This window comes from Crinia signifera, chromosome 3 (genome assembly GCF_055691185.1).
Source record: "Crinia signifera chromosome 3, ASM5569118v1, whole genome shotgun sequence".
In the NCBI taxonomy this organism is placed as follows: Eukaryota; Metazoa; Chordata; class Amphibia; order Anura; family Myobatrachidae; genus Crinia; species Crinia signifera.
This window is the reverse complement of record NC_139219.1, coordinates 1,586,495-1,612,155: the sequence shown is the minus strand read 5'-3', so window position 1 is coordinate 1,612,155 and position 25,661 is coordinate 1,586,495. Positions and strand designations below refer to the sequence as shown.

Here is a 25,661-nt window from a genome sequence, read left to right as displayed (position 1 = left end):
CCAAAAGGTTATGGAGTACCCTTGGGAGACCACGTCCCGAACCCATGCGTCTGTTGCGGATTCCAACCAGGCATCTGAAAACCCCAGCAGGCGACCCCCCACCCTGGGATCCCCCAGGTGGAGCATCGCCCTGCCAGGAATGTTTACCCTTCGCCATGGAGGACCTTGCGGGCTGGGTTCTTGTAAAAGAATGTCCTGCCCTGGAAGAGAAAGGACTGGAAAGCAGCAAGGGGACTTGGAGCAGGGGTGGACGGCAGGAAAGCTGCCTTGGAAGCAGCCACTGCAGTCACAATTTTATCCAGCTCTGACCCAAATAAGAGAGAACACTAAAAAGGGAAGTTCTTCTAGGGTTTTCTTAGAATCAGAATCCGCCTTCCAGGAGCAGAGCCACAGAGACCAACGTGCCGCCACAGCCAAAGTGGACACGAGGGAGGTAAGGGTAGCTGCATCAAGTGCAGCCTCCCCCAAATAGAGTGGGGCCTGATGCATGATGTCAATAGTAGGCAACAGGTCATCTGCACTACCCCTCTGCACCAGTAGTTGCGAAGGTGGTACTTCATTGCACCATGGTCTTAGCCACCCAAGCAGAAGCTAGAGCAGGCCGAGCCACCGCCCCAGACGTGGTATAAATGAGCATAAAGGTGCGTACACACGTACAGATTTTCTGTCTGATCTATCTGGTGGGAACAAAAAGCTGGAAATGTATAGGAACATATGACAATCAAAAAATTGTTCCCAAACACTTGAAAACAGACAGTGATCAGTCAGACAAATTGTTTAAACATTCTGATACAACAAATTTATTCAAGCATATATTTTTTTCTGTTTTCCTGCATTTGGGCGGAAATTTTTTATTGTCAGTTGCTCCCATACATTTCCAGGTTTTTGTTCCCACCAGATAGATCAGACAGAAAATTTGTACGTGTGTATGCACCTTTAGGAAGATCAACTTCCGATCAGCTGAGTACTTATGGGATGCGGTTGGAATAGGTAGAGTAAAGGATTGCACAATCCTAGCAACATGTGAGGGCTGTTTCCAAATGGACACTATCCTTCTGAGGGTAAAGGGTGGCAAACCATTTAGGAAGCATTCATTTCCTATATGGTATCTCTCAGGCCTCCTAGAGGGTATCCTCCAAGTCCTTAGACTTAGGGAATACAGCCAGAGTCAGTTTTGGACGTTTAAAAGCCTGTCCCTAGGACCTGAGCGGTTCAGCAGGGTCCTGTAAATTTGAGACCTCTAACATCTGTTACCAAGGCTGATACATCACATACATGATGAGGCACCCCCCTTCATGTGTCGTCATCATCATCCCTGTCAACAAATTGCATCTCCTCTTCATTGTCATCCTCCTCTGATTCAGTATCCTGATGGAGGAGGGGTAGGAGGGAAAAGGCCCCCCTGACTGGAGCCTTGCGGCTATCAGTCCTACCCTGTAAGGATGTATGTATGTATGTATGTCCTGGACAGAGGCAGATAAAGCACATGCCTGAGACATGGATGGCCTCACAGGCTGCAGGGACAGTGCAGGGGAGAACTTATCTACTAGCTGCGCCATAACCTGAGTAAGGGACGTGGCCTAAGCAGGCTCCTGAGGAGGCCGTATCTGTGGGCTGCACCTGCGCATTGTGACATCTTTAGCATAAACCCTCGTGCATTTGGACAAGTAGAGATAGGTCTGCATTACATGATGTACAAGAAACCAATGCAGGAGCCTCCGTATTACTGATGCTGCTTTCTTTGGAAGACATCTTACAGAAAACAGGCAGCTTAACCTGACACAGGTAACACAATATACTTCTGACAGGCAGTGATTGTGTTAAATCAGTACATAATATACAGCACAGGCATACAATGCACACATACACAGGTAACACAATATACTTCTGACAGGCAGTGATTGTGTTAAATCAGTACATAATACACAGCACAGGCATACAATGCACACATACACAGCACACATACACAGGTAACACAATATACTTCTGACAGGCAGTGATTGTGTTAAATCAGTACATAATACACAGCACAGGCATACAATGCACACATACACAGCACACATACACAGGTAACAATATACTTCTGACAGGCAGTGATTGTGTTATACAGTACATAATATACAGCACAGGCATACAATGCACACATACACAGCACACATACACAGCACACATACACAGGTCACACAATATACTTCTGACAGGCAGTGATTGTGTTAAATCAGTACATAATATACAGCACAGGCATACAATGCACACATACACAGCACACATACACAGGTCACACAATATACTTCTGACAGGCAGTGATTGTGTTATACAGTACATAATACACAGCACAGGCATACAATGCACACATACACAGCACACATACACAGGTCACACAATATACTTCTGACAGGCAGTGATTGTGTTAAATCAGTACATAATATACAGCACAGGCATACAATGCACACATACACAGCACACATACACAGGTCACACAATATACTTCTGACAGGCAGTGATTGTGTTATACAGTACATAATACACAGCACAGGCATACAATGCACACATACACAGCACACATACACAGGTCACACAATATACTTCTGACAGGCAGTGATTGTGTTATACAGTACATAATACACAGCACAGGCATACAATGCACACATACACAGCACACATACACAGGTAACACAATATACTTCTGACAGGCAGTGATTGTGTTAAATCAGTACATAATATACAGCACAGGCATACAATGCACACATACACAGGTAACACAATATACTTCTGACAGGCAGTGATTGTGTTAAATCAGTACATAATATACAGCACAGGCATACAATGCACACATACACAGGTCACACAATATACTTCTGACAGGCAGTGATTGTGTTATACAGTACATAATATACAGCACAGGCATACAATGCACACATACACAGCACACATACACAGGTCACACAATATACTTCTGACAGGCAGTGATTGTGTTATACAGTACATAATACACAGCACAGGCATACAATGCACACATACACAGCACACATACACAGGTAACACAATATACTTCTGACAGGCAGTGATTGTGTTAAATCAGTACATAATATACAGCACAGGCATACAATGCACACATACACAGGTAACACAATATACTTCTGACAGGCAGTGATTGTGTTAAATCAGTACATAATATACAGCACAGGCATACAATGCACACATACACAGGTCACACAATATACTTCTGACAGGCAGTGATTGTGTTAAATCAGTACATAATATACAGCACAGGCATACAATGCACACATACACAGGTAACACAATATACTTCTGACAGGCAGTGATTGTGTTAAATCAGTACATAATATACAGCACAGGCATACAATGCACACATACACAGCACACATACACAGGTCACACAATATACTTCTGACAGGCAGTGATTGTGTTAAATCAGTACATAATATACAGCACAGGCACCCCTCTCGGTGGTGCATTGTGGCTACTGCCAACACTGAAAAAAAACTGAGTTGCCTGGCCTGGAGGTGGGGTAGAGGAGGGAAGGAGTCTAGCTGACTGGGAGCAGCAAGAAGTTTAACCTTTCTGGTGCTGAAATGGACGCCATCACACTCACTACCCAGTGTTAGCCCTGTGGCCTGACGTGTCCCAAAGAATAAATAAAGAAGTAAGGCTGCTTAGTGCAGCCCTCTGTAAGGTGCACAAAAAAAACTAAGCTTCCTGGCCTGGAGGCGGGGTATAGGAAGGGAGGAGCCTGGTCTGCCTGAGAGGCAGAAGTAGTTTAACCTCCTGGGTGCTGGAAGCTGTGTCTCCCACTCCTTCCCTGTCCTTAGTGGCTGAGGCCCCTACATCCACCATCATCTTATATAAAAATGTGGCCATACCTTCAAAACACCGGCCCAAATGACAGGCCCATTGTGGCTTCATAGAGGAATCAGATACAGGCTGCGGCTGGGCTCAGGGTATACCACTAGCCTGAGCCAATACAGCAATGTCTTCTGCCACAGCAGTGGCCTAGTCCGACAAGCCAGTTTGTTCTGCAGCCGGGACGCATGGGGAGCCTGGCTCTGTACTCTTACGTAAGGCTATATTGCGATTTGCGCACGTGGATTATGTAGCCAATCCTGACATACCTGTGAGATTTGTGGCTGGCTTCCCGGACATGATGCTTAACATCAGTGTGATGCAAACTACAAAACTGCCTAAGACCAGAAAGGAAATAGTGATGCTGGTCCAACAAACAGACAACGTCAGGAACCACACAATAACGTATAAAGCGGCTGTGTACATCACTGACAGGAACAGTGCAATATAATATAACTTTTATAGCATCGAAAAATAAAAGGTACAGTATGCCAGGATTATCTGTGCCCCAGCTACTGTATGTCAGCAAGGAGCTACCATGTACAGTGTCCCCTAGATTCACCTTTATATGTTGGGGTGGCCTAAATCTGGCACCAGCCTGAGCTTTCCTTCTTTGGGGCGGAGCCCTCTGAGCAGCATCATCACTGTGGGAGGGGCTAAGTGCAGACTGTGGATTCCATGAATTTGAATAAAAATATGAAACACCGAATAATAACGTTCCATATAAGTTGGGTATTGATTCTTAAGACCTACAGAATGCTTTGTTATCACCAAATAAAACCAATAAACCTCATTTCTATGTAATATGGAGGTATATTTACTGGTAAAGGTGTGATGTCCAATCATCGATGATCCAATATATCAGCCATCGATGGTCAAATCAATGTTTATAGAAACATTTTACAGAACGGATGTTCAACTAGATGTTCTGAATCGAATTCTATCATAAAAGCCAGACAATTTCTGAGCAGTTCTTGGTTCAGGGATCAATCCTGCAGATTCCAGTAACATAAGGCCACATAGGGTAATGCAGCCATTACTGTGGCTTCAGAGTTCTGATCATTACAAAGATTCCAGATGCCCTGTAGTATTATATGTGCCGACAGAAAGGTTATTGGCTTTACTTCATCTGTTCCACATACAGTAAATAGGAACCTGTTGTTACCAGACATCGCTCTAGAACAGTGATGGCTAACCTTGAAACTCCAGCTGTTGTTGAACTACACATCCCAGCATGCCCTGCAAGGTTAGCCATCACTGCTCTAGAATATGCAGCCTTATAGGCTTCAGTCACACGGAACGCCAGTTCACCCACGGACAGCTGCTTCTTGTACCCACCCTATAAATGCGTCCCCTGTATTTGCAGATGGGAGAATAGCGGCAGAACCACCCTGCGTAACACCTGCCACCTCCCCGTTCCCCAGTATGTCACCACCAACGCCATCTATTGAAGGTCATACCACAATAAAAGAAAATGAATTAGATATGATTGGAACCAGCATCAGGACCAGACAAGAGGCGTAATAGATTCACCAACGCTTTTATTATCAGGGATGTAGTCAGAAAATACGTGTACAGAAATGCCACGTGTTCTTCCATGCGCCACGTGGCTCCTAAAATCTCTCCGTTCTGAGATGTAGAATACTTCATAAAAATAAAGAGCTTCATAAAGGGTCCGAGGCGCCGGTTTGCGCTTCTAATAGCTGCGGCCGAACAGCGTGTAGTACTTAGCCGGGTTTTTGTCGCACACGCATCTGGCTCCTGGCTGGAGGTCTCTCAGTGGCTGGAACGGGATGCACAGACTCTTGGCGCCCATAGATGGCGCTCCAGGCTCTAGGTCCTGATCTCTGTTGGGCAGCAGAAGTGAGACATTACATATATAGGAGAACAACCTGACTTGTCCATTCATTTACCAAAATGCACCAGATGGAATGGACAGTGGGTTTTGTATATGATATGGTCATGCATTGGCATACAGATAGATGGTCCTTTGTGGATGTATATCAGTGATGGCTAACCTTGACACTCCAGCTGTTGTTGAACTACACATCCCAGCATGCCTTGCATCAGTTTTAGCATGGCCAAATAGCAAAACTGTAGCAGGGAATGCTGGAATGTGTAGTTCAAAAACATCTGGAGTGCCAAGGTTAGCCATCACTGATGTATATGAACCCAAACTGTCAGGTCACTTCGCTGGCTGGGAATAAGACATCCGCCTTTACCCAGCATGCAGTGCACCCTATGGAGGAAGAAGACTACTTCCTATACAAAGCATACAGGGCACCCTATGGAGGAAGAAGACTACTACTGCCTATACCCAGCATACACTGCACCCCATGGAGGAAGAGGACTTCTGCCTATACCCAGCATACACTGCACCCTATGGAGGAAGAAGACTACTACTGCCTATACCCAGCATACACTGCACCCTATGGAGGAAGAGGACTTCTGCCTATACCCAGCATACACTGCACCCCCCATGGAGGAAGAGGACTACTGCCTATACCCAGCATACACTGCACCCCCCATGGAGGAAGAGGACTACTGCCTATACCCAGCATACACTGCACCCCCCATGGAGGAAGAGGACTACTGCCTATACCCAGCATACACTGCACCCTATGGAGGAAGACGACTACTACTGCCTATACCCAGCATACACTGCACCCCATGGAGGAAGAGGACTTCTGCCTTTACCCAGCATACACTGCACCCCCCATGGAGGAAGAGGACTACTGCCTATACCCAGCATACAGTGCACCCTATGGCGGAAGAAGACTACTGCCTAAACCCAGCATACACTGCACCCTATGGAGGAAGACGACTACTACTGCCTATACCCAGCATACAGTGCACCCTATGGAGGAAGAAGACTACTACTGCCTATACCCAGCATACACTGCACCCCATGGAGGAGGAGGACTTCTGCCTATACCCAGCATACAGTGCACCCTATGGAGGAGGAGGACTTCTGCCTATACCCAGCACACAGTGCGCCCTATGGAGGAAGAGGACTACTGCCTATACACAGCATACACTGCACCCTATGGAGGAGGAGGACTACTGCCTATACACAGCATACACTGCACCCCATGGAGGAGGAGGACTACTGCCTATACCCAGCATACAGTGCACCCTATGGAGGAAGAAGACTACTGCCTATACCCAGCATACACTGCACCCCATGGAGGAGGAGGACTACTGCCTATACCCAGCATACACTGCACCCCATGGAGGAGGAGGACTACTGCCTATACCCAGCATACACTGCACCCCATGGAGGAAGAAGACTTCTGCCTATACACAGCATACACTGCACCCCATGGAGGAAGAGGACTACTGCCTATACCCAGCATACACTGCACCCCATGGAGGAAGAAGACTTCTGCCTATACACAGCATACACTGCACCCCATGGAGGAGGAGGACTTCTGCCTATACCCAGCATACACTGCACCCTATGGAGGAAGAAGACTACTACTGCCTATACCCAGCATACACTGCACCCCATGGAGGAAGAGGACTTCTGCCTATACCCAGCATACACTGCACCCCATGGAGGAAGAGGACTACTGCCTATACCCAGCATACAGTGCACCCTATGGAGGAAGAGGACTTCTGCCTATACCCAGCATACAGTGCACCCCATGGAGGAAGAGGACTTCTGCCTATACCCAGCATACACTGCACCCCATGGAGGAAGAGGACTACTGCCTATACCCAGCATACAGTGCACCCTATGGAGGAAGAGGACTACTGCCTATACCCAGCATACAGTGCACCCTATGGAGGAAGAAAACTACTGCCTATACCCAGCATACACTGCACCCTATGGAGGAAGAAGACTACTGCCTATACCCAGCATGCAGTGCACCCTATGGAGGAAGAAGACTACTGCCTATACCCAGAATACACTGCACCCTATGGAGGAAGAGGACTTCTGCCTATACCCAGCATACACTGCACCCTATGGAGGAAGAAGACTACTGCCTATACCCAGCATACACTGCACCCTATGGAGGAAGACGACTACTGCCTATACCCAGCATACAGTGCACCCCATGGAGGAAGAAGACTACTGCCTATACCCAGCATACAGTGCACCCTATGGAGGAAGAAGACTACTGCCTATACCCAGCATGCAGTGCACCCCATGGAGGAGGAGGACTTCTGCGTATACCCAGCTTACAGTGCACCCTATGGAGGAAGAAGACTACTGCCTATACACAGCATACACTGCACCCCATGGAGGAAGAGGACTACTGCCTATACACAGCATACAGGGCACCCTACGGAGGAAGAAGACTACTACTGCCTATACCCAGCATACACTGCACCCCATGGAGGAAGAGGACTTCTGCCTATAGCCAGCATACACTGCACCCCATGGAGGAAGAGGACTACTGCCTATACCCAGCATACAGTGCACCCCATGGAGGAAGAGGACTACTGCCTATACCCAGCATACAGTGCACCCTATGGAGGAAGAAGACTACTGCCTATACCCAGCATATACTGCAACCTATGGAGGAAGAAGACTACTGCCTAAACCAGCATACACTGCACCCTATGGAGGAATAAGACTACTGCCTATACCCAGCATACACTGCACCCTATGGAGGAAGAAGACTACTGCCTATACCCAGCATGCAGTGCACCCTATGGAGGAAGAGGACTTCTGCCTATACCCAGCATACACTGCACCCTATGGAGGAAGAAGACTACTGCCTATACCCAGCATACAGTGCACCCCATGGAGGAAGAAGACTACTGCCTATACCCAGCATACAGTGCACCCTATGGAGGAAGAAGACTACTGCCTATACCCAGCATGCAGTGCACCCTATGGAGGAAGAAGACTACTACTGCCTATACCCAGCATACACTGCACCCTATGGAGGAAGAAGACTACTGCCTATACCCAGCCTGCAGTGCACCCTATGGAGGAAGAGTACTTCTGCCTATACCCAGCATACACTGCACCCTATGGAGGAAGAAGACTACTGACTATACACAGCATACACTGCACCCTATGGAGGAAGAAGACTACTGCCTATACACAGCATACAGGGCACCCTATGGAGGAAGAGGACTTCTGCCTATACCCAGCATACACTGCACCCTATGGAGGAAGAAGACTACTGCCTATTCCTATCATACACTGCACCCTATGGAGGAAGAAGACTACTGCCTAAACCAGCATACAGTGCACCCTATGGCGGAAGACGACTTTCTCCTATACCCAGCATACACTGCACCCTAGGGGGGAAGAAGACTTCTGCCTATACCCAGCATGCAGTGAACCCTATTGAGGAATACTACTTCTGCCTATACAGTGCACCCTATGGAGGAAGAAGACTACTGCCTAAACCAGCATACACTGCACCCTCTGGCGGAAGACGACTTTCTCCTATACCCAGCATACACTGCACCCTATGGGGGAAGAAGACTACTGCCTATACCCAGCATGCAGTGCACCCTATGGAGGAAGAAGACTACTACTGCCTATACCCAGCATACACTGCACCCTATGGAGGAAGAAGACTACTGCCTATACCCAGCCTGCAGTGCACCCTATGGAGGAAAAGGGCTTCTGCCTATACCCAGCATACACTGCACCCTATGGAGAAAGAAGACTACTGACTATTCCTATCATACACTGCACCCTATGGAGGAAGAAGACTACTGCCTAAACCAGCATACAGTGCACCCTATGGGGGAAGAGGACTTCTGCCTAAACCAGCATACAGTGCACCCTATGGAGGAAGAAGACTACTGCCTAAACCAGCATACACTGCACCCTATGGCGGAAGACGACTTCTGCCTATACCCAGCATACACTGCACCCTATGGGGGAAGAAGACTTCTGCCTATACCCAGCATGCAGTGCACCCTATTGAGGAATACTACTTCTGCCTATACAGTGCACCCTATGGAGGAAGAAGACTACTGCCTAACCAGCATACAGTGCACCCTATGGGGGAAGAGGACTTCTGCCTAAACCAGCATACAGTGCACCCTATGGCGGAAGACGACTTTCTCCTATACCCAGCATACACTGCATCCTATGGGGGAAGAAGACTTCTGCCTATACCCAGCATGCAGTGCACCCTATTGAGGAATACTACTTCTGCCTATACAGTGCACCCTATGGAGGAAGAAGACTACTGCCTAAACCAGCATACACTGCACCCTCTGGCGGAAGACGACTTTCTCCTATACCCAGCATACACTGCACCCTATGGGGGAAGAAGACTTCTGCCTATACCCAGCATGCAGTGCACCCTATTGAGGAAGAAAATATCTGCCTATAATCAGGATGCAGTGCACCCTATTGAGGAAGAAGACTACTGCTTATACCCAGCATACACTGTACCCTATGGGGGTAGACTACTTCCTGCTATACTAAGCATACAGTGCACCCTATGGAGGAAGACGACTTCTGCCTATACCCAGTATACATTGCACCCTATGGAGGAAGAAGACTACTGCCTATACCCAGCATGCAGTTCACCCTGTCGAGGAAGAACACTTCCTCCTATACCCAGCATACATTGCGCCCTATGGAGGAAGACTACTTCTGCCTATACCCAGCATACAGTGCACCCTATGGGTAAAGAAGACTTCCCCCTATACAGAGTATACATTGCACCCTATGAAGGAAGAAGACTACTGCCTAAACCCAGCATGCAGTGCACCCTATGGCGGAAGACAACTTCCGCCTGTACCCAGCATACACTGGACCCTATGAAGGAAGAAGACTTCTGCCTATACCCAGCATACACTGCACCCTATGGAGAAAGAGGACTTCTGCCTATACCCAGCATACACTGCACCCTATGGAGGAAGAAAATGTCTGCCTATACCCAGTATACAATGCAAGAAGACATACCCAGCATACACTGTACCCTATGGGGGAAGACTACTTCCTCCTATACTAAGCATACAGTGCACCCTACGGAGGAAGACGACTTCTGCCTATACCCAGTATACAATGCACCCTATGGAGGAAGAAGACTACTGCCTATACCCAGCATGCAGTTCACCCTATCGAGGAAGAGGACTTCCTCCTATACCCAGCATACATTGCGCCCTATGGAGGAAGACTACTTCTGCCTATACCCAGCATACAGTGCACCCTATGGGGAAAGAAGACTTCCTCCTATACAGAGCATACATTGCACCCTATGGCGGAAGATGACTTCCGCCTATACCCAGCATACAATGCTCCCTATGGAGGAAGACGACTTCCGCCTAAACCCTGCATGCACTGCACCCTATGGAGGAAGAAGACTACTGCCTATACCCAGCACACAGTGCACCCTATGGAGGAAGAAGACTACTGCTCATACCCAGCACACAGTGCACCCTATGGAGGAAGAAGACTCCTGCCTATACCCAGCATGCAGTGCACCCTATGGAGGAAGAAGACTACTGCCTATACCCAGCATGCAGTGCACCCTATGGAGGAAGAAGACTACTGCCTACACCCAGCATACAATGAACCCTATGGAGGAAGAAGACTTCTGCTCATACCCAGCATACAGTTCACCCTATGGAGGAAGAAGACTTCTGCTCATACCCAGCATACAGTGCACCCTATGGAGGAAGAAGACTTCTGCTCATACCCAGCATACAGTGCACCCTATGGAGGAAGAAGACTTCTGCTCATACCCAGCATACATAGGCGAATCTAGAATTATGGTAATGGGTGGTCCCAGATCTAGACATAATAGCAGGGGGACCTTTGCGCGGCTTAGCCGCGCGGCAAAAAGGAGGCGTGGCCTCATGGGAAGAAGGCATGGCATCACAAAAAGGGGTGTGGTATTACAGTTTAGAACATACACAGTAATGCCCATTACACATTTTAGCAAACTCTTTATGTACACATAAAGCCACACGCCGTAATGCCAATTACACATAAGGCCACACACCATAATGCCCATTACACATTGTGCCACACATCATGATGCCCATTATATACTATATAACAAACCGTAATGCCCATTACATATTTGCCACATAAGTGCTGCTTACCTACGGGCTCATTGCTAGGGGGTTCTTGCTTGATGGCACCATAGTACCCATTACACATGATGCCGCACACCATAGTACCCATTACACATGATGCCGCACACCATAGTACCCATTACACATGATGCCGCACACCATAGTACCCATTACACATGATGCCGCACACCATAGTACCCATTACACATGATGCCGTGCACCATAGTACCCATTACACATGATGCTGCACACATAATGTCCCTTACACATGATGCTGCACACATAATGCCGCTTACTCATGATGCTGCACACCTTAATGCCCCTTACACATTAAGCTACACATTATGCGTAATGCCCCCACATACCGAACTTGTAGCTTCCCTTAAGCAATGCCCCCAAAAGTGCCACTTACTGTAAATTTTTATATGAGCCTTCGCTTCTGCTGCAGGGAGAGATGGAGAGCAGTGCAGCTGCTTCTATGGGGAGAGGAGCAGAGCGCAGCGCAGCGCAGAGCACGCTCCCACTCCCCTCCTGGTGTCCCCTCTAGCTGAGTGGACATTTGAAATATTGTGCGCACTGTTGTTGTGTGTGTGTGTGTGTGTGTGGGGGGGGGGGGGGGGTGGGCTGAGGTGAAAGCGGGGAGAAGAATTGGAGTGGAAGCTACAGGGGTGACAGTCATTGACAGCCGGGCAGAGAGCAGGGGGCTGCCCGGCTGTATTCAGAGCGCTGCAGGTCACGGCAGTTTGAAATTATACCCCTTTTACAACAGAAAATGCAGGGATTTACCTGGGAATATGGTCCCAGGATCATGCAGGGACATTCCCTGCAATTTCTGGTGTGAGGGGGAGAGACAACCACTCCCCTCTCCCTACCCCCCTTTAACCAACCAGCTATATCTTCGAAACCAACTGACCCATTTACATGAGACCAGTATCATATTGAAGAACTTTGAGTTGGCTTCGAATGATTTTGGTCCTGTGAAACTGGGCTGTTTAGTTCCAGAGAAATCTGCCCTCAAAGAACATAAACAGTCATGAAATTACATTTAAGAATTGAAAAAAAAAATGGTTAAACCTCAATATCCCTGGAACCAATTAACCCATATGGATCCAGCCTGGTATCAGATTAAAGGCCCAGCGATTTGGGTTCGACTGAGATCAACCTCGAGCTTCAGTGATGCCGAAGGGGGAACTGGCAGCCGTTGAACTGGGTGGGGGTCGGAATTAGCGGGTCCCATGTTATCCATAGGGAAAACGTTACAGGTTTGCCTGGCCGTATCTCTGGTTTCCAGGGGACTAGAGACACGGGGCTAGGCTCGTTGGAAAGCCCCATCCCTCAGCTACAAAATGGGCTAATGGGTGGTCCTGTGCACCCCCGGACCACCCCCTAGATTCGCCTATGCCAGCATACAGTGCACCCTATGGAGGAAGAAGACTTCTGCCTATACCCAGCATACACTGCACCCTATGGAGGAAGAGGACTGCTGCCTATACCCAGCATACACTGCACCCTATTGAGGAAGAGGACTGCTGCCTACACCCAGCATACACTGCACCCTATGGAGGAAGAAGACTACTGCCTATACCCAACATACAATGCTCACTATGGAGGAAGAGGACTTCTGCTCATACCCAGCGTACAGTGCACCCTAAGGAGGAATAAGACTACTGCCTACACCCAGCATACAGTGCACCCTAAGGAGGAATAAGACTCCTGCCTATACCCAGCATACAGTGCACCCTATGGAGGAAGAAGACTCCTGCCTATACCCAGCATGCAGTGCACCCTAAGGAGGAATAAGACTCCTGCCTATACCCAGCATGCAGTGCACCCTAAGGAGGAATAAGACTCCTGCCTATACCCAGCATGCAGTGCACCCTATGGAGGAAGAAGACTCCTGCCTATACCCAGCATACAGTGCACCCTATGGAGGAAGAAGACTCCTGCCTATACCCAGCATGCAGTGCACCCTATGGAGAAAGAAGACTTCTGCTCATACCCAGCGTACAGTGCACCCTAAGGAGGAATAAGACTCCTGCCTATACCCAGCATACAGTGCACCCTATGGAGGAAGAGGACTGCTGCCTACACCCAGCGTACAGTGCACCCTAAGGAGGAATAAGACTCCTGCCTATACCCAGCATACAGTGCACCCTGATGGAGGAAGAAGACTCCTGCCTATACCCAGCATGCAGTGCACCCTATGGAGGAATAAGACTTCTGCCTACACCCAGCATGCAGTGCACCCTATGGAGGAAGAAGACATCATCTTATTGCATGTATTCACCGATGACCAGTTTTTGCACTGTCTGAGCTGTACAGTACATGTCACAGCCCTTTTATAAAGCACTATAATATTTGCACCATGCAACACAATAAAGGGAATAGATACCAGTAACATGACAGATGAGCAGACATGTACCTGGCGGTGGTCTTCTTAATCCAGTCTTCACAGTCAATTTCCCCACAGAACGGAATCTGCACGATCTGGAAAACAAGAAAACATCCATGATCCACATAGAGATCACTGTAACACGTGTATGGACCAATGACCATCAGTCTCGTGTATTTGCTGACGTCCCCATAACATGACAGACACTGCAATGTGTGGTCTACATGGCAGGAAAATATTTATTGACACCTGTTGATTTTAGGAAATATGGGGCCATTTCAGATCTAGGGTGAGTGCGCACGTTAATGTGTGCTGGCGAACGTTGAGAGTGGGGACATTACACAACGTACTGGAGAGCAATGGGGCCAGTGGTGTAACTTTAGAGGATGCGACTGATAGGGGTACGCCCCTGAAAATAGCATATAGTAGTTCAGAACATTACATGACATACCACAGAGCGATGGGGCCAGTGGTGTAACTATAGATGCTGATTACAGCACATAGTAGCTCAGAGCAGGGGACATGACACGACATATCGGAGAGCGATGGGGCCAGTGGTGTAACTATAGATGCTGATAACAGCACATAGTAGCTCAGAGCAGGGGACATGACACAACATACCGGAGAGCGATGCGGCCAGTGGTGTAACTATAGATGCTGATTACAGCACATAGTAGCTCAGAGCAGGGTACATGACACAACATACCGGAGAGCGATGGGGCCAGTGGTGTAACTATAGATGCTGACAACAGCACATAGTAGCTCAGAGCAGGGGACATGACATACCGGAGAGCGATGGGGCCAGTGGTGTAACTATAGATGCTGATAACAGCACATAGTAGCTCAGAGCAGGGGACATGACACGACATACCGGAGAGCGATGGGGCCAGTGGTGTAACTATAGATGCTGATAACAGCACATAGTAGCTCAGGGCAGGGGACATAATACGACATACCGGAGAGCGATGGGACCAGTGGTGTAACTATAGATGCAGACTACAGCACATAGTAGCTCAGAGCAGGGGACATGACACGACATACCGGAGAGCGATGCGGCCAGTGGTGTAACTATAGATGCTGATAACAGCACATAGTAGCTCAGAGCAGGGGACATGACACGACATACCGGAGAGCGATGGGGCCAGTGGTGTAACTATAGATGCTGACAACAGCACATAGTAGCTCAGAGCAGGGTACATGACATGACATACCGGAGAGCGATGGGGCCAGTGGTGTTACTATAGATGCTGACAACAGCACATAGTAGCTCAGAGCAGGGGACATGACACGACATACCGGAGAGCGATGGGGCCAGTGGTGTAACTATAGATGCTGATAACAGCACATAGTAGCTCAGAGCAGGGCACATGACACGACATACCGGAGAGCGATGGGGCCAGTGGTGTAACTATAGATGCTGATAACAGCACATAGTAGCTCAGAGCAGGGGACATGACATACCGGAGAGCGATGCGGCCAGTGGTGTAACTATAGATGCTGATAACAGCACATAGTAGCTCACAGCAGGGGACATAACTCTCATACCGGAAAGAGATGGGGCCAGTGGTGTAACTATAGATGCTGACAACAGCACATAGTAGCTCAGAGCAGGGTACATGACACAACATACCGGAGAGCGATGGGGCCAGTGGTGTAACTATAGATGCTGACAACAGCACATAGTAGCTCAGAGCAGGGTACATGACACGACATACCGGAGAGCGATGGGGCCAGTGGTGTAACTATAGATGCTGACAACAGCACATAGTAGCTCGGAGCAGGGCACATGACACGACATACCGGAGAGCGATGGGGCCAGTGGTGTAACTATAGATGCTGATAACAGCACATAGTAGCTCAGAGCAGGGGACATGACATACCGGAGAGCGATGCGGCCAGTGGTGTAACTATAGATGCTGATAACAGCACATAGTAGCTCAGGGCAGGGTACATAACACGACATACCGGAGAGCGATGCGGCCAGTGGTGTAACTATAGATGCTGATTACAGCACATAGTAGCTCAGAGCAGGGTACATGACACGACATACCGGAGAGCGATGGGGCCAGTGGTGTAACTATAGATGCTGATAACAGCACATAGTAGTTTAGGGCAGGGGACATAACACGACATACCGGAGAGCGATGGGGTCAGTGGTGTAACTATAGATGCTGACTACAGCACATAGTAGCTCAGAGCAGGGGACATGACATACCGGAGAGCGATGCGGCCAGTGGTGTAACTATAGATGCTGATAACAGCACATAGTAGCTCAGGGCAGGGTACATGACACGACATACCGGAGAGCGATGCGGCCAGTGGTGTAACTATAGATGCTGATTACAGCACATAGTAGCTCAGAGCAGGGTACATGACATGACATACCGGAGAGCGATGGGGCCAGTGGTGTAACTATAGATGCTGATAACAGCACATAGTAGCACAGAGCAGGGGACATGACAAGACATACCGGAGAGCGATGGGGCCAGTGGTGTAACTATAGATGCTGATAACAGCACATAGTAGCTCAGGGCAGGGGACATAACACGACATACCGGAGAGCGATGCGGCCAGTGGTGTAACTATAGATGCTGATTACAGCACATAGTAGCTCAGAGCAGGGTACATGACACGACATACCGGAGAGCGATGGGGCCAGTGGTGTAACTATAGATGCTGACAACAGCACATAGTAGCTCAGAGCCGGGGACATGACATACCGGAGAGCGATGGGGCCAGTGGTGTAACTATAGATGCTGATAACAGCACATAGTAGCTCAGAGCAGGGGACATGACACGACATACCGGAGAGCGATGGGGCCAGTGGTGTAACTATAGATGCTGATAACAGCACATAGTAGCTCAGGGCAGGGGACATAACACGACATACCGGAGAGCGATGGGGTCAGTGGTGTAACTATAGATGCTGACTACAGCACATAGTAGCTCAGAGCAGGGGACATGACATACCGGAGAGCGATGCGGCCAGTGGTGTAACTATAGATGCTGATAACAGCACATAGTAGCTCAGGGCAGGGTACATGACACGACATACCGGAGAGCGATGCGGCCAGTGGTGTAACTATAGATGCTGATTACAGCACATAGTAGCTCAGAGCAGGGGACATGACACGACATACCGGAGAGCGATAGGGCCAGTGGTGTAACTATAGATGCTGACTACAGCACATAGTAGCTCAGGGCAGGGGACATAACACGACATACCGGAGAGCGATGGGGCCAGTGGTGTAACTATAGATGCTGACTACAGCACATAGTAGCTCAGAGCAGGGGACATGACACGACATACCGGAGAGCGATGGGGCCAGTGGTGTAAGTATAGATGCTGATTACAGCACATAGTAGCTCAGAGCAGGGCACATGACACGACATACCGGAGAGCGATGGGGCCAGTGGTGTAACTATAGATGCTGATAACAGCACATAGTAGCTCGGAGCAGGGCACATGACACGACATACCGGAGAGCGATGGGGCCAGTGGTGTAACTATAGATGCTGACAACAGCACATAGTAGCTCAGAGCAGGGCACATGACATACCGGGGAGCGATGGGGCCAGTGGTGTAACTATAGATGCTGACAACAGCACATAGTAGCTCAGAGCAGGGCACATGACACGACATACCGGAGAGCGATGCGGCCAGTGGTGTAACTAAAGATGCGGACAACAGCACATAGTAGCTCGGAGCAGGGCACATGACACGACATACCGGAGAGCGATGGGGCCAGTGGTGTAACTATAGATGCTGACTACAGCACATAGTAGCTCAGAGCAGGGGACATGACACGACATACCGGAAAGCGATGGGGCCAGTGGTGTAACTATAGATGCTGATAACAGCACATAGTAGCTCGGAGCAGGGCACATGACACAACATACCGGAGAGCGATGGGGCCAGTGGTGTAACTATAGATGCTGACAACAGCACATAGTAGCTCAGAGCAGGGCACATGACAAGACATACCGGAGAGCGATGGGGCCAGTGGTGTAACTATAGATGCTGACAACAGCACATAGTAGCTCAGAGCAGGGCACATGACACGACATACCGGAGAGCGATGGGGCCAGTGGTGTAACTATAGATGCTGACTACAGCACATAGTAGCTCAGAGCAGGGGACATGACACGACATACCGGAGAGCGATGGGGCCAGTGGTGTAACTATAGATGCTGACTACAGCACATAGTAGCTCAGAGCAGGGGACATGACACGACATACCGGAAAGCGATGGGGCCAGTGGTGTAACTATAGATGCTGATAACAGCACATAGTAAGCTCAGAGCAGGGGACATGACATACCGGAGAGCGATGGGGCCAGTGGTGTAACTATAGATGCTGATTACAGCACATAGTAGCTCAGAGCAGGGGACATGACACGACATACCGGAGAGCGATGCGGCCAGTGGTGTAAGTATAGATGCTGATTACAGCACATAGTAGCTCATCGCAGGGCACATGACACGACATACCGGAGAGCAATGGGGCCAGTGGTGTAACTATAGATGCTGACAAAAGCACATAGTAGCTCAGAGCAGGGGACCATGACATACCGGAGAGCGATGGGGCCAGTGGTGTAACTATAGATGCTGACAAAAGCACATAGTAGCTCAGAGCAGGGCACATGACATACCGGGGAGCGATGGGGCCAGTGGTGTAACTATAGATGCTGACAACAGCACATAGTAGCTCAGAGCAGGGCACATGACACGACATACCGGAGAGCGATGGGGCCAGTGGTGTAACTATAGATGCTGATAACAGCACATAGTAGCTCAGAGCAGGGCACATGACACGACATACCGGAGAGCGATGGGGCCAGTGGTGTAACTATAGATGCTGACAACAGCACATAGTAGCTCAGAGCAGGGCACATGACACGACATATCGGAGAGCGATGGGGCCAGTGGTGTAACTATAGATGCTGACAACAACACATAGTAGCTCAGAACAGGGCACATGACACGACATACCGGAGAGCGATGGGGCCAGTGGTGTAACTATAGATGCTGACAACAGCACATAGTAGCTCAGAACAGGGGACATGACACAACATACCGGAGAGCGATGGGGCCAGTGGTGTAACTATAGATGCTGATAACAGCACATAGTAGCTCAGAGCAAGGGACATGACACGACATACCGGAGAGCGATGGGGCCAGTGGTGTAACTATAGATGCTGACAACAGCACATAGTAGCTCAGAACAGGGGACATGACACGACATACCGGAGAGCGATGGGGCACAGTAAGTACATGAGGATGTAGCAGTGGTAATTATGCAATTAAGGTGAAATGCTGCCACACAGCGCAGTAAACACTATGGCTTCCTGTTTATGTTTCTGCCTTATCTTATCTCCAATAAACCTTGACATTATCAGTGACATTTTATTACAGGTTTATCTCTGTGACGATCTATGCTGCGCCTGAAGATGTTTTATAACAAGTTCAAGAAACAAAATCAACTCAGATCCAACGTTACCCATGACCGACGCAAACTGCAGTGTGTACAGGTCTAATACACAAAGGGCAGGTCTACAGTACATGCGATAGCATGCTGTGCTAGCTATACAACTAGGGAGGCCAATCCCGGGCCATTTTTTCAATCCCGGGATTCAGGATTGAAAAACTGTCAATCCCGGGTTTCCCGGGATCGGCCTCATGATATGCCCAATAGTTGATAAATTACCTCTAAGCATAGAGGAGATGCGCGGCAGGCCGGCGGCATGCGGCATTTGAGGCGGGCCGGGGAGGAGGCGGGTGACAATGTCTCCGGGCAGACGCGGTGGAGGAGGCGAGGTGACTGGCGAGCCGGGGAGGAGGCGGGTAACTTGGTGTCCGGGCGAATGCGGTGGCTTGTGAATTAGTGTGTGGCTGCGCAGCGTGATGTGATCTCTCACATCACGCTGCGCAGCCACACAGCCTTGTTGCCAGGCAGCGCAGAGGTCACGCTGCGCAACCTTAGTGTTCAGACACCGCCGCGTCTGCCCGGAGTTCAAGTTAACAGCCTCCTCCCGCCCCGCTCAGCGGTACGCATAGGAAGGGGATCAAATGCGAATGCGCATTTGGATCCCGCAATCCCGGGATTGGAGCAGCCAATCCCGGGATTCAAATACCGGCCAAATATGCCCTAAATCCCGGGATCCCGCCGATCCCGATCCCGGGATTGGCATCCCTATATACAACCTAGTAGCGGGCAGGCCTACAGTACATGTGATGGTGTGCTGTGCTAGCTATACCACCTAGTAGCGGGCAGGCCTACAGTACATGCGATAGCATGCTGTGCTAGCTATACCACCTAGTAGCGGGCAGGTCTACAGTACATGTGATGGCGTGCTGTGCTAGCTATAAAACCTAGTAGCGGGCAGGTCTACAGTACATGCGATAGCATGCTGTGCTAGCTATACAACCTAGTAGCGGGCAGGCCTACAGTACATGCTGTGGAGTGCTATGCTAGCTATACAACCTAGTAGCGGGCAGGCCTACAGCACATGTGATGACGTGCTGTGCTAGCTATACAACCTAGTAGCGGGCAGGCCTACAGTACATGTGATGGCGTGCTGTGCTAGCTATACAACCTAGTAGCGGGCAGGCCTACAGTACATGCGATAGCATGCTGCGATAGGTATGCCACCTAGTAGCGGGCAGGCCTACAGTACATGCTGTGGAGTGCTGTGCTAGCTATGCCACCTAGTAGCGGGCAGGCCTACAGTACATGTGATGGCATGCTGTGCTAGCTATACCACCTAGTAGCGGGCAGGCCTACAGTACATGTGATGGTGTGCTATGCTAGCTATGCCACCTAGTAGCGGGCAGGCCTACAGTACATGTGATGGCGTGCTGTGCTAGCTATACCACCTAGTAGCGGGCAGGCCTACAGTACATGTGATGGTGTGCTATGCTAGCTATACCACCTAGTAGCGGGCAGGCCTACAGTTCATGTGATAGTGTGCTGCCCTAGGTATACCACCTAGTAGCGGGCAGGCCTACAGTACATGTGATGGCGTGCTGTGCTAGCTATACCACCTAGTAGCGGGCAGGCCTACAGTACATGTGATGGCGTGCTGTGCTAGCTATACCACCTAGTAGCGGGCAGGCCTACAGTACATGTGATGGCGTGCTGTGCTAGCTATACCACCTAGTAGCGGGCAGGCCTACAGTACATGTGATGGCGTGCTGCGCTAGCTATACCACCTAGTAGCGGGCAGGCCTACAGTGCATGTGATGGTGTGCTGCCCTAGGTATACCACCTAGTAGCGGGCAGGCCTACAGTACATGTGATGGCGTGCTGTGCTAGCTATACCACCTAGTAGCGGGCAGGCCTACAGTACATGTGATGGCGTGCTGTGCTAGCTATACCACCTAGTAGCGGGCAGGCCTACAGTACATGTGATGGCGTGCTGCGCTAGCTATACCACCTAGTAGCGGGCAGGCCTACAGTACATGTGATGGCGTGCTGTGCTAGGTATGCCACCTAGTAGCGGGCAGGCCTACAGCACATGTGATGACGTGCTGTGCTAGGTATACCGCCTAGTAGCGGGCAGGCCTACAGTACATGTGATGGTGTGCTATGCTAGCTATACCACCTAGTAGCGGGCAGGCCTACAGTACATGCTGTGGAGTGCTATGCTAGCTATACAACCTAGTAGCGGGCAGGCCTACAGCACATGTGATGACGTGCTGTGCTAGCTATACAACCTAGTAGCGGGCAGGCCTACAGTACATGTGATGGCGTGCTGTGCTAGCTATACAACCTAGTAGCGGGCAGGCCTACAGTACATGCGATAGCATGCTGCGATAGGTATGCCACCTAGTAGCGGGCATGCCTACAGTTCATGTGATGGCGTGCTGTGCTAGCTATACCACCTAGTAGCGGGCAGGCCTACAGTACATGTGATGGCGTGCTGTGCTAGCTATACCACCTAGTAGCGGGCAGGCCTACAGTACATGTGATGGTGTGCTATGCTAGCTATGCCACCTAGTAGCGGGCAGGCCTACAGTACATGTGATGGCGTGCTGTGCTAGCTATACCACCTAGTAGCGGGCAGGCCTACAGTACATGTGATGGTGTGCTATGCTAGCTATACCACCTAGTAGCGGGCAGGCCTACAGCACATGTGATGACGTGCTGTGCTAGCTATACAACCTAGTAGCGGGCAGGCCTACAGTACATGTGATGGCGTGCTGTGCTAGCTATACAACCTAGTAGCGGGCAGGCCTACAGTACATGCGATAGCATGCTGCGATAGGTATGCCACCTAGTAGCGGGCATGCCTACAGTTCATGTGATGGCGTGCTGTGCTAGCTATGCCACCTAGTAGCGGGCAGGCCTACAGTACATGTGATGGCGTGCTGTGCTAGCTATGCCACCTAGTAGCGGGCAGGCCTACAGTACATGTGATGGTGTGCTATGCTAGCTATACCACCTAGTAGCGGGCAGGCCTACAGTACATGTGATGGTGTGCTATGCTAGCTATGCCACCTAGTAGCGGGCAGGCCTACAGTACATGTGATGGCGTGCTGTGCTAGCTATGCCACCTAGTAGCGGGCAGGCCTACAGTACATGTGATGGCGTGCTGTGCTAGCTATACCACCTAGTAGGTGGCAGGCCTACAGTACATGTGATGGTGTGCTATGCTAGCTATGCCACCTAGTAGCGGGCAGGCCTACAGTACATGTGATGGTGTGCTGCCCTAGATATACCACCTAGTAGCGGACAGGCCTACAGTACATGCGATGGCGTGCTGCGATAGGTATGCCACCTAGTAAGTGGCAGGCCTACAGTACATGTGATGGCGTGCTGCGCTAGCTATACCACCTAGTAGTGGACAGGCCTACAGTACATATGGTGTGCTGCACTAGCTATACCACCTAGTAGCGGACAGGCCTACAGTACATGTGATGGTGTGCTGCCCTAGCTATACCACCTAGTAGCGGGCAGGCCTACAGTACATGTGATGGCGTGCTGTGCTAGCTATACCACCTAGTAGCGGGCAGGACTACAGTACATGTGATGGTGTGCTGCGCTAGCTATACCACCTAGTAGCGGGCAGGCCTACAGTGCATGTGATGGTGTGCTGCGCTAGCTATACCACCTAGTAGTGGGCAGGCCTACAGTACATGTGATGGTGTGCTGCGCTAGCTATACCACCTAGTAGTGGGCAGGCCTACAGTTCATGCGATGGTGTGCTGCACTAGCTATACCACCTAGTAGCGGGCAGGCCTACAGTACATGTGATCGCATACTATGCTAGCTATACCACCTAGTAGCGGGCAGGCCTACAGTACATGTGATGGCGTGCTGCACTAGCTATACCACCTAGTAGCGGGCAGGCCTACAGTACATGTGATGGCGTGCTGTGCTAGGTATACCGCCTAGTAGCGGGCAGGCCTACAGTACATGTGATGGCGTGCTGTGCTAGCTATACCACCTAGTAGCGGGCAGGCCTACAGTACATGTGATGGCGTGCTGTGCTAGCTATACTACCTAGTAGCGGGCAGGCCTACAGTACATGTGATGGCGTGCTGCGCTAGCTATACCACCTAGTAGCGGGCAGGCCTACAGTTCATGCGATGTGTGCTGCACTAGCTATACCACCTAGTAGCGGGCATGCCTACAGTTCATGTGATGGCGTGCTGTGCTAGCTATGCCACCTAGTAGCGGGCAGGCCTACAGTACATGTGATGGTGTGCTATGCTAGCTATACCACCTAGTAGCGGACAGGCCTACAGTACATGTGATGGTGTGCTGCCCTAGCTATACCACCTAGTAGCGGGCAGGCCTACAGTACATGTGATGGTGTGCTATGCTAGCTATACCACCTAGTAGCGGACAGGCCTACAGTACATGTGATGGTGTGCTATGCTAGCTATACCACCTAGTAGCGGACAGGCCTACAGTACATGTGATGGTGTGCTGCCCTAGCTATACCACCTAGTAGCGGGCAGGCCTACAGTACATGTGATGGCGTGCTGTGCTAGCTATACCACCTAGTAGCGGGCAGGCCTACAGTACATGTGATGGCGTGCTGTGCTGTGCTAGCTATACCACCTAGTAGCGGGCAGGACTACAGTACATGTGATGGTGTGCTGTGCTAGCTATACCACCTAGTAGCGGACAGGCCTACAGTACATGTGATGGTGTGCTGCCCTAGCTATACCACCTAGTAGCGGGCAGGCCTACAGTACATGTGATGGTGTGCTATGCTAGCTATACCACCTAGTAGCGGACAGGCCTACAGTACATGTGATGGTGTGCTGCCCTAGCTATACCACCTAGTAGCGGGCAGGCCTACAGTACATGTGATGGCGTGCTGTGCTAGCTATACCACCTAGTAGCGGGCAGGCCTACAGTGCATGTGATGGTGTGCTGCGCTAGCTATACCACCTAGTAGTGGGCAGGCCTACAGTACATGTGATGGTGTGCTGCGCTAGCTATACCACCTAGTAGTGGGCAGGCCTACAGTTCATGCGATGGTGTGCTGCACTAGCTATACCACCTAGTAGCGGGCAGGCCTACAGTACATGTGATCGCATACTATGCTAGCTATACCACCTAGTAGCGGGCAGGCCTACAGTACATGTGATGGCGTGCTGCACTAGCTATACCACCTAGTAGCGGGCAGGCCTACAGTACATGTGATGGCGTGCTGTGCTAGGTATACCGCCTAGTAGCGGGCAGGCCTACAGTACATGTGATGGCGTGCTGTGCTAGCTATACCACCTAGTAGCGGGCAGGCCTACAGTACATGTGATGGCGTGCTGTGCTAGCTATACTACCTAGTAGCGGGCAGGCCTACAGTACATGTGATGGCGTGCTGCGCTAGCTATACCACCTAGTAGCGGGCAGGCCTACAGTTCATGCGATGTGTGCTGCACTAGCTATACCACCTAGTAGCGGGCATGCCTACAGTTCATGTGATGGCGTGCTGTGCTAGCTATGCCACCTAGTAGCGGGCAGGCCTACAGTACATGTGATGGCGTGCTGTGCTAGCTATACCACCTAGTAGCGGGCAGGCCTACAGTACATGTGATGGTGTGCTATGCTAGCTATGCCACCTAGTAGCGGGCAGGCCTACAGTACATGTGATGGTGTGCTATGCTAGCTATACCACCTAGTAGCGGGCAGGCCTACAGTTCATGTGATGGTGTGCTGCCCTAGGTATACCACCTAGTAGCGGGCAGGCCTACAGTACATGTGATGGCGTGCTGTGCTAGCTATACCACCTAGTAGCGGGCAGGCCTACAGTACATGTGATGGCGTGCTGTGCTAGCTATACCACCTAGTAGCGGGCAGGCCTACAGTACATGTGATAGCGTGCTGCGCTAGCTATACCACCTAGTAGCGGGCAGGCCTACAGTACATGTGATGGCGTGC

The 25,661-nt window shown here is 50.2% G+C and overlaps 1 protein-coding gene across 5 annotated transcripts in view; it reads right to left on the bottom strand.

Moving 5' to 3' along the window:
• Positions 1-5,388: 5,388 nt before the first annotated feature.
• Positions 5,389-25,661, bottom strand: part of EPRS1 (glutamyl-prolyl-tRNA synthetase 1) — a 260,057-nt gene continuing 239,784 nt past the window's right edge. For all 5 annotated transcript variants that reach the window (XM_083175138.1, XM_083175140.1, XM_083175139.1 and 2 more), the window contains 2 exons: positions 14,297-14,361; positions 5,389-5,711 (listed from right to left, as the gene is read on the bottom strand). In XM_083175138.1, the coding sequence (XP_083031264.1) occupies positions 5,561-5,711; positions 14,297-14,361 (216 nt within the window). In that variant the 3' untranslated portion in view covers positions 5,389-5,560. The remainder of the gene's footprint in view (positions 5,712-14,296; positions 14,362-25,661) is intronic.